Raw genomic sequence first — 17,258 nt, forward strand, 5'->3', positions numbered from 1 at the left:
GTCCAAGACTTCCTGAAGCTGAGGGGTCTTTTGGGTGAGACCAGACCACAAGAAGCATTTGGGACCCTTTTTCTTTCCCCTTGCTCATTGATAGGCTCTTAACACAAAGTCCTCTGTCCCCTACCTTAACTGTTAGACATTTACTTTGTGCTCCGCTTCTGAGAAAAGCAATTTGTCCTGCCCTGGCTATTAGACAAAAGTGGCCTGTATCTAAGCTTTTGTGTTCTGTTATCTCTAAACTCTTATGCATTTCATTTTTTGATATAAAACTACTGGCCACTGATTCCATGTGAGTTAATGTGTTTTATTTTCTGAGGCTGGGAGAGGCAGAGTGAGAATTAGAACCCAACTCTCCTCATTCATAATGGTGCTCTTTCCACTACTCGTGAGTGGCCTGTTGGTGAACTGTCATCTTTTTGCAGATGATAAGAAAGTAAAGAGACTTTAGATAAGTCGCTTAGTCTGACTCCTTCATTTTACAGATTAGGAAACTGAGGCTCAAAACAGTGGCCTAAGAACACATCAGGGGTGGGACTCAAACCCAGAACCTCTGACTCCAAATCTAGTGTCTAACTTATGTCTATGTATGGCAAAAAAACACATGATCAAACGGCAGAAAATTAAGGCAGAACCCTGGATTTGGAATCAAAAGACAGGGATCAAATCATGGCTCTGCTGTTGGGTTTTTTGTTTGTTTGTTTTTTACTTAAAAAATTTAAACTTTTATTTTTATGAACATGATAGCCACATCTCTTAATATTTATATAAACAAAAGACAGAAAGACAGTATTGTACTCAAAACCATTCATTGATTATGTACAGCTTGTTTTTTTAAAGGATACATTCAATTTTTCAAGGTAGCACCTTGCTTGTACAACTAAATCTCCTTCTGAACTTTCTTATTCTCTGTTCTGTATATTAAAAGAAAGTCAATGATGCTCTTTCCTTTCTTCCTTTTTTCCGTCACTATCACCACTTTCCCAATCTCCTCCACAATACATACTCCCCACTCTCTTCCAGTAAAACCCCTCCCTTGTTACAAATTTGTGCTGTTTTGGTCATGTCTGAAAATTCTTCTTTGGTCCATCTGCTAAGATGGTAGACTTTTCTACCTCACTTTCTACCTCTGCTTAGAGATAGAAAGAATGTTTCATTATCAGTATTCTGGAGTTGTGATTGTTCATTGTATTGCTCAGAGTTCTTAAATCTTTCAGAATTGTTTTCCTTTATAATGTTATAATCATTGTATCATTTATTCTCTCAGTTCTTCTAACTTGACTCTGCCTCATTTCATAGATGTCTTCTAAGGTTTTCCTAGAGTCGACCCCCTCATCATTTCTTAATATTCCTTTATATTCATATATAACAATGTGCTCAGCCACTCCCAAATTGATAGGCACTTGCTTTATTTTCAGTTCATTTTCATATGGCTCTTTTCCTATGTCTCTGATTTCTTTGAGGGGTATATATCTAGTAATGTCAATAATGAGTCAAAGGGAATATAGAGTTTAGCGACTTTTTGAGTTTAATTCCAAATTGCTTTCCAGATAGACTGGATCAGTTCACAGCTTCACCAACACTGCATTAGTGTGATGGTTCTCCCATGCCACCTACAACAACTATCATTTTTGATAGTCTGATGGGTGTTAGATGTCATCTCAGAGCTGTTTTAATTTGCATTTCTTATTTCTCTTTTTATTAGTAATTTAGAGCATTTTTAAAATATGGTTGTTGATAGATAGTATTTCTTCTTTTGAGAATTTCCTGTTCATATCCTTTGACCACTGGGGAATGGTTCTTGTATTAGTTCTTATATATTTTTTATCCCAGACGTTTATCAGGAAAAAAATGGCCACAAAGGTTTTTCCCTAGTTAATTATTTTCTTTCTAATTTTAACTGCATTGCTTTCGCTTGTGCAAAGTTTTCAATTTTTTTTATCATCAGAATTGTCAATTTTTCCTCTTCTCTGACCTTCTGCCAGGGCTGGGGTGGGGGTGGGAAGGGCACTGGCTTAGGCCCCTGAAGGCCTCGTGGGTGGGGAGTTGGAAGGTGGCTACAAGCAGCACCCAGTCCACTCTACGGCCAGGCCTCAGACAACTCCTGTTTGCAGCCTCTACCATTCCCATAGCCTAGATAGTGTTTTTTCCTTCACACTTAATGCCCTGAGGAGGGACTGCTACAGAAGAGTCTAGATTTGAAAATAGGGAGCAGGTATAACCATCCTTTTCTAAAGGCTTTACGAAAAACTTTTGACAAAATTTTGTCAAAAAAAAATTTGACACTGCCCTATGCTTCTTCCTTCTTTCTCTCATTTTTGCCTCTTCTGGTTGGTGGAGTGTCTGTTAGTGCTGGCTGCGGTGTAAAGATGGTTGACTAAGAACCATACCACCCATAACAAATCATGAAAATGGCACAGAAATGGCATCAAGAAACCTAGTTCACAGAGATATGAGTCTTTGAAAGGGGTTTACCCCCAGTTTCCGAGAAACATGCGCTGTGTCAAGAAACACAAGAAGGGCCTGAAGAAGATGCAGGCCAACAATGCCAAAGCCATCAAGGCCCAAACAGAGGCCATCAAGGCCCTGAGCATCATGGCCTCCAAGGCCAAGCTCCTCAGGCTCAAGATCCCCAAGGCCAGTGCCCAGCGTGCTGTCCACAAGATGGCCACCAAACATCCAGGCCCTAGAGTCACCATGAAATGTCAAGGCCCCAGGATCACAAAGCCTGGCTGTAAGGTTGCCAGAACCACTGACCCCAAAGATGCCAAGCCCACTGACCCTAAGGCTGCCAAGTCTGCCGCCAAGGCCAGCAAATCTGACTCCAAAGTCGCCAAGTCCAATCCCAAGGCAACCAAGTCTGATTCTAAGGCCACAAAGCCCAGTGATTCCAAGGCTGCCAAGCCTGCTGACACCAAGGCTACCGAGTCCAAACCCAAAGATGCTGGGGCTAAACCTGCTAGTCCCAAGCCTTCAAAATAGATACTTTAGGACAGGAGGACCATTTTTTCCCCCAGTCAGGGTATGATTATTCTATTCACTGTTTTGTACAAATAAAGAAAATGGTGAGTCATAAGAAAAAAAAACCAACTTAAATTTTCATACAAAGTAAAAGGGCTTATTTGCTGACAACCATTATGGGTTTAAAGTTTCAAAATGTACATGATAAGATTCAGTATTGAATATTTTACAACACTTTGTCTTAGTGACATTTTTGTTCAGTTCTTGTTAAATAAAATTGAAGTAGACATTAAAAAAACTGTCAATTTTAAATCCTGTGATCTTCTCTATCCTTTGTTTAATAAAGAAGTTTTTATAATTGTGAAAAGTATCTCTTTCCATTGTCTAATTTGTTTGTTATGTGACTGTATTTAGTTTGTGTGTTCCTTTGGATCTTAATGGGGAGAGAGAAAGGGAAGGGAAAGTGAACCAGCATTTATATAGCATTTACTATGTGCCAGGCCCTGTGCTTAATAAGTGCTTGTTGACTTGCCCTGATTTGACTTGACTTGACTGATTCAGTGGATATCAGGGATAGCATGTTGCTAGTTACTTTGTGTTTTTATTTTTACTTTTTAAAATTTGGTATTTTATTTTCCTCAGTTAAATGTAAAAACAATTTTTAACATTTGTTTTTAAAACTTTGAGTTCCAAATTCTGTCCCTTCCTCTGCCCCCCTCACCCAATTGAGGAGGCAAGCAATTTGATATAGATTATACATGTGCAGTCATGCAAAACATATCCATAACAGTCATGTTGTGAAAGACAAACCTCAAGAAAAAGAAAGTAAAAAGAAAAAGGATGTTTCACTTTGTATTCAGACACCATCAGTTCTTTCTCTGGGGATGGATAGCATTTTTCATCATAAGTCCCTCAAAGTTGACTTAAGTCATTGTATTGCTGAGAATAGCCAAGTCATTCATAGCTGATCATCTTATAATATTGCTGGTACTTTGTATACACTACATTTCACTTTGCATCAGTTCATGCAAATCTTTCCAGGTTTTTCTGAGAACACCTTGCTCATCATTTCTTATAATGCAATAGTATTCCATCATAATCACACACCACAGCTTGCCCAGCCATTCCCCAATTGATGGACATCCTTCAATTTCTAATTCTTTGCTAGTTACTTTGAGTGAGGTAGGATGAATAAAATGATGGTCCTTTCCCCCTTGTCCTATTGCTATAACAAGTATTTATTAAACAATATCAAATAATGTTGGTGATAATGAATATCCTAACTTTGCTTCTGATCTTACTGGAAAGAATTTTAAAACTTCTCTGTTGTTCATGGTTTCAGATAGTTTACCTTACATTAAGGAGAAGTTCATTTTTTAATGTAAAAGAATGGTATGTTTTGTCAAATTCTTTTTTTGAATCTATTGATACAGTCATGTGGTTTATTATCTTTTTAGTTTTCCTAATATTGAATCAACTTTGAATTCTTTGTATAAATTCAACCTGGCAATAGTGTATAATCTTTTTAATATGTTACCATAGTCTCTGTTCTAATATTTTATTTAACATTTTATATTGATATTAATTAGAGGTATTAGTGATATATTTCCCATCTCTGCTTTATCTCTTTTTTTTGGGCATCAAGACCATAGTTGTCTTATAAAAAAGAGTTTAGTAGGTGTTCTTCTTTGCTATTTTTGCAAACGATTTGTGCAAAATTAGAGTTAATTGTTCTTTGATATTTGATAGAATTCACTGATCCTCAGGTTTAACCCTCCCCTTTGGGAGTTAATTTATAGCTTTGTCCTATTTCTTTTTCTCATATTGTGTTACTTAAATTCTCTATTGCTTATTCAGTTAATATTAGTATTTCATATTTGTTTTGAATGTCCATTTAATTTGAGTTCAGTTTTGTTGGCATATAATTAGACAAAAAATTCTTGTAATTTCATTTATTTCATTTTTACTTGCTATAAATTCTACTGTGCCATTTTTTATTTTTGGCAGTTGGTCTTACTCTTTTATTTTGGATAAAATTAGTGAATGATTTGTCTATGTTATATTTTTACAATACTTTTATATTATACTTTTTATGGTATATTTTATATATTATACTTTTATTATATTATATTATTATACTTTTAAAAACATCTTTTATTCATAATTTAGTGTGGAAACACTGGGTCAGTGGACTAGATACTTTCCCTGTTCCTAGACAGCAGGCTGGGGCTGTGATTTTAGCTTAGTGGTGCCTGGCTAGTTGAGTGCTAGACAGTGACAATAGCACAATAATAGCAGAAGACTTCACTATTTCTCTTTCAGAGCAGGACAAATCTAACAGAAAGATAAAACAAAATGGGAAATAGAAAAATAAATAAATTGTTGGAGAATTTAGTTACAAGATTTTGGGCACCTTCTGAACTAAACCACTAAGGAAAGCATATTTCTGAGAAACCCATAGTGCTTAGAAAAAATAGACCATGTATGGCAATGTGGCAAAAATGCAAGTAAAAAAGTAGAAATATTAAACACATTCTTTATGGAATGGTAGCTGGGTGGCATAGTGGATAGAGTGTAGGACTTGGAATCTAGAAGACCCAAGGTCAAATCCTGTTGCAGACATTTATTGACTGTGTGACCTTGGGCAAGCCACTTATTTTTTTCTGTTTCAGTTTCTTTATCTATAAGATGGTGATAATAAAATAGCACTTATCTCCCAAGGTCATTGTGAAGATCAAAGGTGATAGTATTTGTAAAGCATTTTGCAAACTTTAAAGTTTGCAATGCTACTATTATTATTGTTGTTGTTATTATTGTATTACAACACTATAAAAATCATAGCCAGTTTGGGTAACACAAACAAAAAACACAGAACTGAATGAATATTTAAAAATGAATCCTAAATAATAGGTGCATCAATGAACAAATTAGAGAAACAGCTAATAACTATGTGAAAGAAGATGATAATGCAACACAAGTCAATCTTTAGAGGAAAAAAATATATCCCTGAAATCATGCATTAACAAAATAATAGAGCAGAATAACAAACTAAATGTGTAATTAAAAAAGGCTAACAAAAACTCAAATAAGTAGGAAAGAGTACATCTTGAAAACTGAGGAGAAATAGAGAAATTGGAAACACTAAAACACAGAACTGATAAAACTAGAAACTTCTTCTTTGAAAATATCAATAAAATTTTAAAAAATGCCTTTTAGCCAACCTGATAAAAAGTGGAGGGAGGAAAGTCAAATCAACAAAATAAAAAAGACCCATGCAATAAACACAGAAGAAATAAAAAGTATTATCAAAATCTATTATATGCACTTATGTGCCAGAAAACTAAGAACCCAAAAGAAATAGACAATTATCTACAAAAACATAAAATACACAAATTAACAGAACTAATTGAAATCTTAAATAATCCAAGCTCCCAAAAGGAAATTGAACTTGCAGAAAAGGGGGGAAAACATCTTTTTGTGAAAATGGATTTAAAAGAAACAATTAACAGCCATTCTGTACAAATTATTCTTTTTTCAAATATAAATTTCTTTATTTTCAGTTTTCCATATTCACTTCCACAAGATTCCGAGTTCCCAATTTTCACCCCATCTCACCCCTCCCCCCACCCCAAGAGGGCATGCATTCTGAATATCCCTTCCCCTAGTCTGTCCTCACTTCTATCTCTTCCCCCCTTCTCTTATCTCCTTCCCCTTCCATTTTCCTGTAGGGCAGGACAGACTTCTGTACCCCATTTCCTATATTTCTTATTTCCCAGTAGCATGTGAAAACATTTTTTTAAACATATGTTTTTAAAACTTTAGGTTTCAAATCTTCTCCCTTCCTCCTTCCCCACCCACCCTCATTGAAAAGGCAAGCAACTCAATATAGGTTATACATGTGCAGTTATGCAAAACACTTCCATAGTAGACATGTTGTGAAAAACTAATTCTATTTCCCTTAATCCTATCCTGCCCTCACATTTATTCTATTCTTTCTTTTGACCCTGTCCCTCCTCAGAAGTATTTGCTTCTGATTACCCCCTTTCCCAATCTGCCCTCCTCTCTATCATCCCTCTGCTCTCTTGTCTCCTTCTCCCCCTATTTTCTTGTGGGGTAAGACAAACTTCCATACCCAAATGAATGTGTATGTTATTCCCTCCTTAAGCCAAATCCTATGAGAATAAGATTTACTCATTCCCTGTCACCTTCCCCTGCTTCCCCTCCACTTTAAGAGACTTTTCTTTTCTGTTTTTTCTTTGTGAGATAATTTACCCCATTCTACCTCTCCCTTTCTTCTTCTCCGAGTATAATCCTCCCTCATCCCTTAATTTTATTCTCCAGATATGATCCCTTAATCTTCAACTCACCCTGTGCCTTCTATCTATCTATCTATCTATCTATCTATCTATCTATCTATCTATCTATCTATCGATCGATCGATCGATCTATCTATCTATCTATCTATCTATCTATCTATCTATCTATCTATCTCTCTATCTATCTATCTACCTACCTACCTACCTACCTACCTACCTACCTACCTATACATACCTATAATTTTTTCCTCCAACCACCCTAATACTGACAAAGGTCTCATGAGTTATAAATATCATCTTTCCATGCAGGAATGTAAACAGTTCAATCTTAATAAGTCTCTTATGATTTCTCTTTCCTGTTTACCTCTTCATGTTCCACTTGAGTCTTGTATTTGAAAGTCAAATTTTCTATTCAGCTCTGGTCTTTTCATCAAGAATGCTTGAAAGTCCTCTATTTCACTGAATGACCATTTTTTCCCCTGAAGGATTATACTCAGTTTTGCTGGGTAGGTGATTCTTGGTTGTAATCCTATCTCCTTTGCCCTCTGGAATATTATATTCCATGCCCTGCAGTCCTTTAATGTAGAAGCTGCTAAATCTTGTTTATCCTGATTGTGTTTCCACAGTACTTGAATTGTTTCTTTCTGGCAGCTTGTAATATTTTCTCCTTGACCTGGGAACTCTGGAATTTGGCTATAATATTCCTAGGAGTTTTCCTTTGGGGATCTCTTTCAGGAGGAGATCTGTGGATTCTTTCAATTTCTATTTTGCCCTCTGGTTCTAATATATCAGGGCAGTTTTCCTTGATAATTTCTTGAAAGATGATGTCTAGGCTCTTTTTTTGATCATGGCTTTCAGATAGTCCAATAATTTTTAAATTCTCTCTCCTGGATCTATTTTCCAGGTCAGTTGTTTTTCCAATGAGATATTTCACATTGTTTTCTAATTTTTTCATTCTTTTGGATTTGTTTTACAGTGTCTTGATTTCTCATAAAGTCACTAGCTCCAATTGCTCTATTCTAATTTTTAAGGAAGTATTTTCTTCAGTAATCTTTTGGACTTCCTTTTCCCATTTGGCCAATTTTGCTTTTTAGGGCATTCTTCTCCTCATTGGCTTTTTGGACCTCTTTTGCCATTTGGGTTAGGCTATTTTTTAAGGTGTTATTTTCTTCAGTATTTTTGGGTCTCCTTTAGCAAGCTGTTGACTTGTTTTCATGATTTTCTTGCATCACTCTCATTTCTCTTCCCAGTTTTTCCTCTACTTCTCTTACTTGCTTCTCAAAATCCCTTTTGAGCTCTTCCAAGGCCTGGGATGGATTCATATTTTTCTTGGAGGCTTTGGATGTAGGAGCTTTGACTTTGTTGTCTTCTTCCGGTTGTGTATTTTGATCTTCTTTTTCACCAAAGTAAGATAACATAGTCTGACTCTTTTTGCACTGCTTGCTCATGATCCCAGCCAATTACTTGAGTTTTAAACTCTTTGTTAAGGTAAGAGTCTGCTTCCAATGTGGAGAATGTACTGTCCCAAGCTTTGGGGGTTTATATAGCTGTTTTCAGAGATACTTGTAGGGACCTGTAAATTTTCAGTTCTTGCAAGGTGGTATGATAAGGGAATGAGGTGTTTACTCCTTTCTTGGCCTATGCTGTGGTCTGTTAGTGACCACAAGCACTCCTTTTTGTCCTGGAACTGTGAGGAAGGTTTCTTGTCCACAGCCACTACAAGCTCCACTGTGCCAGTGCTCCTCCTCACCCCAGGACTGCTGCCCAGAACTGTGACCCAGATCCAAGCACGGGCAAAGCAAGAGATTCCTGCCTCAGCACTGGCAAAGAGATCCCTGCAATCCCCCTCTGATCAGCCACTTGATTACCCCTTAGTCTGTGGGCTGGAAGCTCAGGAAGCAGCTGCCCCCCCTTCTTGGGCACACTCTTGGGGAATGTAGCTGAGACTCTGCCTTCCTCTCCCAGCACCGCAGAAATAGACTTTCCCCATTGACCTTTTAAGTTGTCTTTGGCATTCGTGGATTGAGGAGTCTGGAAGCCCACAGCTGCCTGAGATTCAGTCCTCTGAGGCCTGCTCCAGGTTCGCTGTGGTCTGCACACCCACTGCGCTGCGCTGAGCTGGGCTCCCAGCCCTGCGTGATATACTTTCTGATCAATCATCCAGGTTGTCTTGGGCTGGAAATTTGTTTCACTGTCTTTTTGTAGGTTCTGCTGCCTTAGAATTTGTTTAGACCCATTTTTATAGGTATTTGGAGGGGTTTGGGGGAGAGTTCAAGCAAGTTGCTGCTTTCACTCTGCCATCTTGGCTCCGCCCCCCAAATTGTTCTTAAAAATTGAGAATGAAAGCCCTCTGTCAGAATCTTTTTATGCATAAATATAGTCCTTATATCTACACTGGGAAAGGATAAAGCAAAGATGGAGATCTATAGATACATATCATCAATGAATGTTGAATCAAAATTTTTAAATAAAATCTTGGCCAAAAGACTACAACAATTTATCCCAAAAATCATTCATATGATTAAGTTGGATTTACACCACGGATGCATGGGTGATTCAACATTATAAAAACATTAAATATAGTAAAAACTATATCATTTAAATTAAAGCTTTTGACAATGTATAACCCTCATATATGTTTTTTTAAAAAAAATTATCATAAGTCTCTTTTGTTTTTATATAACTGGAATTTCTTCTAGTATCCTTCCATCTTTTCCCTTCCCAGAGAGCCATCCCATACAACAACACTTTTTTAAAGAGAGAAAAAAAAGAAAAAGAGGAAGAAGAGAAAAGAACAATTAGCAAAACCAATCAATACATCAAAAACAGGTGAAAATATATGAAATGTACAACATTTGGGGGCTTTCCACCTCTGCAAAGGAGTAAAGTGGATGTATCTCCTCATATTTCTTCTTTGGGACCATACTTATTCTTTTTGCAACATTCACTTTTAATTGTTTTATGGTGGCTCTTTTTATTTACATTATTGTAGACATTATATATTTTCTCTTCTTGGTTCTGCTTATCTTCTTCTGTACCAGATCATGTAAATTTCTCTGTGCTTCCCTATATTTATCGTATTTGTTGTTCCTTACAGAATAGCAATATTCCATTACATTAATATACCACATTTTTTTTAGCCATTCTCCAATCAATTGACAATTCTTTGCTATTGCAAAGTGTTGCTATAAATATTTTGGTGTATGTGGGGACTTTCTTCATATCAATGATCTTCTTGGGGTATAAGTCCAGTTGTGAAATCTCTGGGGTTTGAATATTTTAGTAATTTGATTTGCAAGGTTCCCAATTGCTTTCTAGAAAGGTTGTACTGGTTCATAGCTCTACCAATCACATACCAGTATGCTTCTGATCCCACAACCCCTCCAACATGGACTATTCTCACATTTAATCACCTTTTTTAATTTGTAGGGTGCAAGGTAAAACCTCAGGGTTGTTTTGACGTGTTTGTCTCTTAACATTAGTGATTGGGAACAGTTTTCATGCAATTATTAATAGTTTATAGTTGTTATTTTCAGAACCATTTGTTCATAACCATTGGGTAATTGTTTATATAATTTGAATACCAAACTCTTATCAGGGAAATTCGATAAAAAGATTTTTTCTCACTCCATCATTTTCCTTTTTATTCTAGGCGCAATAATTTTGTTGCACAGAAACTTTGTTTCATTTAATCAAAGTTACTTTATTTCTTTTGTAATTGTCTCTATCCCTTGGTTTCATTAAAGATTATATCTCCTACTGATAGCTCTGAAAGGTATATGATCTTCTATTATAATTTCTTTATGGAATGATCTTTAAAATTATGGTCATGTATTTATTTTGACTGTATTGTGTAAGATGTTGGTCTAAGTCTATCACTTCTCTGTCAGGAGGTGGATGGCATGCTTCATTATTCAGTCTCTGTAATCATGATTTGTCTTTGGATCGATCAAAATTCTTAAATTTTCACTTCAGCTGACACATAATAGATTTGGTCCTAACCCCTTATTTTTAACTCTATTTGAATCTTCATGTTTCAAGTGTGTTCCTTGTAAACAACTTATTAGATTTTGTTTTCTAATGCATTCTTATCCTCTTCCATTTTATGGGTGAGTTCATCCCATTCACATTTACAGTTATGGCAATTAATTATATTTTTCTCTCAATCTTATTTTCTTATACTTTTCCTTCTCTTCATTTTCCACCTGTTCTTTATAACAAAGAAGAGAATTTTAAGAGAGAAGGCATGTCCTCAGTATCACTATTCTAAGTTTGGTGCAATCCACTTCTGCTTCCATGTTCTTCTTTTCTTTCTCTCACCTAAAACCCAATCTTGGGTTCTTATATTTTTTTCTATTAATCCTTTTTCTATGATTCACCAGTATGACAGCTTTAGATCCTTTTGTTTTCAAACTGATGGAAAACAGAGATCTTATGCTGCAGTTAATGACAGAAAATGAGGAATAACAGGGCTATAATAACCCTCAAGATGTCAACCAATTCTGCATGTTCAAGGGAGTTACATGGTATGGAAAAGCAGTGACTAGGACTTAGGAGGCCTGGGTTTTTAGAGTGATTCATTGACTGTAAGATATGTTTAAATATATAAACTTGGCTCATGGGTTACACAGGTAGGTATGATTTGAGATCTGGTGCACTTTTGCAGAGAGCAGGAGAAGGTCTGTGCTTGCATCACCAGCATAATAGTTGGGCGAAGAGGGAGGCAATGTTCATGACAGTCAAGTCTAGGCAATCTCTCTTCCATTCCACAAGAGAAGGATGAGGCTGAAGTGCTGTCTATCTGCCATTTCTCAAATATCTCTGGTCTAGTTCTGTGAATGTGGGCTGTGTTTGAAAATTGAATCTCCCAATCTGAACATCTTTTCCTGAGTTTGTCTATGCTTTTGCTTACTTCAGGGACAGTTAAGTCCCATGGTGTAGTTTTGTGCTCTTGCTCTTGTGCCTTCTAGAAAGAAGTCTCTGGGTTTGCATGGTTTCTGAGGCCCTTAAAGGGGGCCCCATCTTTCTACTTTAATGTTACATTCCTCTTTTCCCTTTTGATGCTGAGGCTAGCAAGAGATCTCTGTATTCATTCAGACATACCTTTCAAATGTTTGTCAATTGGTTATGTCTGTCTCAGTCCTCTTTAGTCTTTGCCCATCATTTAATTACCATCCTGCACCTCCTGGTTGTAACTAACACAGCACACTTCAAAGCTGAAACAAGAAACAAAGTTTTACAGTAGGTTTCAGTCTCAGTGATATCCTAGGGCTCCAATGTCAAAAACTGGAATCTCTTCAAATGAATAAATATTTATTGAGAACATACGAGATGCCAGCCACTGTCTTTCTTGCTGGAAATATAAATCTAGAGACTCCACTTGGCTGGGACTCAAGGGGATTGTATGCCTGTATCACTTCCTGTCGGGGACCAACTCATTGCTATTTGCCTGGGTTCAGCTCTAGGGAAGTGTAACTTGTACTTGGGCAGGTAAGCTTCTCCTTTCTCACATTGTTTACTCATCGAATCCCTACCCTGGCATCTTTGGGACAATGCTAATTACTCTGAAAGCTATGGCTCATGTCTGGCTCTCCCCATAAACTAAAAGAGATATCAATCAGGAAGAATCACAGCATACATTAACAGAAAGATTAAAGCAAGATTCAGTACCTTCACTTTATAGATACAGTTGCAGTTTGCTTAGAGGGCTGTACTTAAGCCTCCTCAAGAAAAAGAACGGTTGCCAAGGTTGTGAATTAGTAATTTTACATCTCACCATTCTGGGCATTGTCTGATCAGCCCTTGGCTTAAGCCAGCTCCTCAAACAGCTAAACTGACTACTCTTATTTCTCATGCCTTTCTCGAATTCAGACATTTCTCCTGCTGTTAGTAGGATACTCTGGTGGACACCACTGCTACTGCTATGCTGGTGGGATATTCCTAGGGCTGTTCTTAGAAATGCCGCTGCTGCAGCAGCAACTGAATACTTCCAAACATTTAGAAAGGCACAAAGTTACCTGTGTAGGTAACGGAAACACAAAAGAATCAGGGGCTGCTAGGGACGTAGGCACAAGCTTGACTACTTGTGGCCTTCAGCACCAGCTAGATGAAATGATCCTGTCCTTCCCCACCTTTCAGTGTAGTCACATCTTGTCATTTCAGGAGCTGCAGCCAAGAACGAACTGGGCAGAAACTTTTTCTGTCTCTGTCTCATTCTCTCGTTGCCTCTGTCTCTTTCTTTCTCTGACTTTGTTTCTCATGAGTCCTCGGCTCTTCTGGAGCAGTAGCCAGTTAAAGGAATCTCAGTGGTGAGTCTTAATTGGCAAGAAGCACCCCACCCCACACTCACCTTCCATGTGGTTGCCAAGAATGGAGATTGAATGTGTTCTAAGGGAAAGGTTATCAACTACAGGAAGATAAGTAAGATAATTTCTGACTCTTCTGGGGGAGGATAGAGGTAATAACACATAAACAAATTTTTTTAGTATAGATCCCTCTGTACCCAAGGACTTAGAGTACAACTTAGATTGGCAGCACAGAATAGAACAAATGAATGAAAAGGCATTTATTTATTTACTATGTGCCATACATCATGATAAGCACTTGGGATACAAAAGAAAAAGAGACAATCATGCCCCAAAGAATCAGAAGTGGCGTAGGAGGAGAGTGGTGGATACAGTAGAAACTGGCTGATGATAAATAAATTCTCTTCATATGAGGATTCTCACTCACCCCCACCCGGCTTTGAGATATCCAGTCTTCTTTATGGCCTTGCTCAGGTAGCTCATTGGTTGCTATAAATTTTCTTATCTCCAGTGCTTTTCCAATTATGGCTAATAACAGAAAGGCAGTCATTGGTTTCTAAAAGGTCATCAAGATATAGAGCCTGGTTAGGAACAGAGTGACTTATGCCATTGGCTTATATAAATCTGTAGAAGTTTTATGCACAAGTTGGGTAAGAAATATAAGTGAGATGCATAAAAGTATACAAAGATTTATAGTGCCTTTGTTGATGACAGTTTCCTTTCCTTTTGGTGTTTGTGTGTGGATTACTTGTTTTTGTTTTTGTTCTTTCCAAGAATGTTAGAGTTAGCTTAGTCACTCTTTTAACCACTGATTGGTGCTATTCATTGCATTGTAGATGTACTCAGAAAAAGGGAGAACTGGAAGGGATTTAATTTGTTATTTAGTCATTTTTTCAGTCATGTCTGACTCTTTGTACAGATAACTAACAAGTGTCTGAGGCCAGATTTGAACTCTTGACTCCAGGCTTGATTCTATATCCATTGCAGCACCTAGCTATCCAGAAGAGACTTGAGAGATCAACAAATTCTACCTCTTATTTTAAGAGATAAGGAAACTTTTATGTGAGGGCCTGAAAGAAGTGACTTGCTCAAGGTTATGCTGCTACTTAGTGGTAGGACCAAAATTAGAGGTGAAGCCTTATGGATGCTGCCTTCCCAAAGCTTACAGTCTTAGGAAACATCAATAACATACAATCTTAATGTGTATCTGCAAATGAATGTAATAATTATTAGAACCTGCTAAAGAAGAGGGCTAGGTTAAGAAATATCACTCTCCTATCCCTCTATCTGCTGGGGGAACCACTAATGTTGCCCCTGGAAGATCTTTGATACTCTTGAAAATCTCCCAGGATGCCACAGTCTCCTTGCTCAGGTACCACTCTAGGATCTTATCATTCATTCATTCATTCATTCATTCATTCATTCATTCATTCATTCATTCTTTGTTAATGGAATCACATGAAGGACAACATGGATGGGGAGCTTTTAAATAGGAATTGGAAATCTAAGCCAGGGAGGATGCATTCTAGACCCCATTTCAATATTGCTCTGCGTTCCTGGAGATGAGCTTGTGTTATGTGTAGTGCTATGTCATGACGGGCCACAAGACATAGGTAAAGGCATAGCCTGGCCATGAGAAGCCAGGAGTGAGAGTCCAGCTGAGCAGGATGGGTCTGGAAGAAATCACAGGTTAAGTAGGCACTGAGCTAAATATAGGGAAGTCAACTAAGGCCAGTAGAGAGGCAGTTACTCTAGGTCAGTGGTTCTCAGAGTGTGGTGTGGGGAACTTCTGAGGTGCCTGAGACCCTTTCAGGGGGTCCAGAAGGTCAAAACTATTTTCGTAATAATACAAAGATATTTTAATTTCAAATGCAGTAAATACTGCTAGATATAACCTATATAAACAAAAGTTCTTTGAGGTCCTTGATAATTTTTTTATTTGGCTAGGCAATAGGGTTAAGTGACTTGCCCAGGGTCACACAGCTAGTAAGTATTATGTGTCTGAGGCCGGATTTGAGCTCAGGTCCTCCTGAATCCAGGGCCGGTCCTCTATCCACTGTGCCACCTAGCTGCCCCAAGTCCTTGCTAATTTTTAAGAATATAAGGGAGTCTCAAGGCCAAAAAGTTTGAGAACTGCTGCTCTAAGTATCTGGTATTATGGCAGTGCTGTGTATTGGAAAAAACAATGGCACTGAAATCAGAAGACCTAGATTTGAGTCCCATATTTTCTATTTAATAGCTATCTGAAGACAGATTGGTTCATTTTTTACAGCCTCAGTTTCCTCACTTGTTTTTTTTTTTTTTAGTTTCCTCACTTGTAAATGCCACTTACCTCATGGAGTTGTTGTGAATAGAAGCTTTTTCAAACCCTCACACAAATATGAGTTATTGTTGTAATTCATCTAGATGGCCAGGTGTCCCAAGATGTCAAAGAGCAAAGCAGAGTGGAGCTCTGATCCCAGGGCATAGGCTGTATGCCCTCTACCCTATTTTTAATATTGCCCATTCTGTGATTTGGGTGGTCATAGGCTCCAAGGTCAGAGGCCTAGAGTCATAGATCTGGAAGTGAATGCATTCAGAGACAGAGATGCTTGATTTATCTCATATGCTGCTATGTGGCCAGGAATCCCTAACCGAAAATTCTCTTTAGGCTTCTACAGATGGGTCTCCTTTTCCATTTGGGGTTAACATAAATTCAGTTAAGTAACATTTAATTCAATAAACATTTATTAAGCAGCTAATAGATACAAAACATTATGCAGGCCTTTAGATGTATGAGACCTGAGTAAGTAAAGACTTTTGCCTTTATGGAACATGTGGTGTGCTAAGGGGATGTGATGCATATAGGCAACAATAATGCGCAATAAAACAAGGTGAGTACATTACAAAGATGCAAAATAAAATACTTGATGGGACCCAAGGGAAAGGAAGGAAATTAAGCACTGTCTTTGTCAAGCACCGTGCTAAGCACTTTACAAATATTGTCTCATTTGATCGTCACAACCTTGAGAGAGAAGTACTATTTGGTTCCCTCCTATAGTTGAGGAAAATGAGGTAAACAGAGGTCAAGTGACTTGCCTAGGGTCACATAGCTAATAGGTGTCTGAGGTGAAATTTGAACTCAGATTCTTCTGACTCTAGGCCTAGCATGCTATCCACTGCACCATATAGCTTCCAAGGGGGAAAACTTTTTTTTTTTTAATGGACTTTGGTAAGCAAGAAAGGTTTTGTGGAAGAGCAGGCATTTGGGTTAAGACATAAAGGATGGCTCAGAAGTCTATAGGCAAAGAGGAGGAGTGAGGTGGCCCTCCAATGAGGTCCTTTAGCTAGTGCAGGGGTGGGGAACCTGTGGCCTTGAGGCCACATGTGGCATTTTAGGTCCTTGGGTGCGGATTTTGGACTGAGTCCAAGTGTTACAGGAAAATCCTTTTATTAAGGGGGTTTGTTCTGTGAAGTTTGGATTCAGTCAAAAGGCTGCACTTGAGGACCTAGAGGGCCTCGAGGTGGTAGGTTCCCCCCCACCTCCCAGCTGGAGTGTCAACATCTTTCTTGCTCTATGCCTTTCCTGACTTTCTTTCACTGAAGGGAGTTTTCAATGTAAGCTCAAAAGGAAGTAGTTAATTCTAAGCAAAGGGGCCCTCATTTCCATCCTCCTTTTCTCCTCCCTTTCCACCCCCAA

The 17,258-nt window shown here is 37.8% G+C and overlaps 2 protein-coding genes across 5 annotated transcripts in view; both read left to right on the forward strand.

The window, feature by feature from the left end:
- LOC110193947 (uncharacterized) overlaps positions 1-17,258 on the forward strand; it is a 251,167-nt gene that overhangs the window by 45,967 nt on the left and 187,942 nt on the right. The window lies entirely within an intron of this gene.
- Positions 2,077-3,106, forward strand: LOC110193911 (large ribosomal subunit protein eL29-like). The gene has a single exon (XM_078156783.1). The coding sequence runs from the start codon at positions 2,491-2,493 to the stop codon at positions 2,977-2,979; it is 489 nt and encodes a 162-aa protein (XP_078012909.1). The 5' UTR covers positions 2,077-2,490; the 3' UTR covers positions 2,980-3,106.

The sequence above is a fragment of the Phascolarctos cinereus genome, unplaced genomic scaffold (assembly GCF_003287225.1).
Source record: "Phascolarctos cinereus isolate Bilbo 61053 unplaced genomic scaffold, phaCin_HiC Scaffold_5;HRSCAF=322, whole genome shotgun sequence".
NCBI lineage: Eukaryota > Metazoa > Chordata > Mammalia > Diprotodontia > Phascolarctidae > Phascolarctos > Phascolarctos cinereus.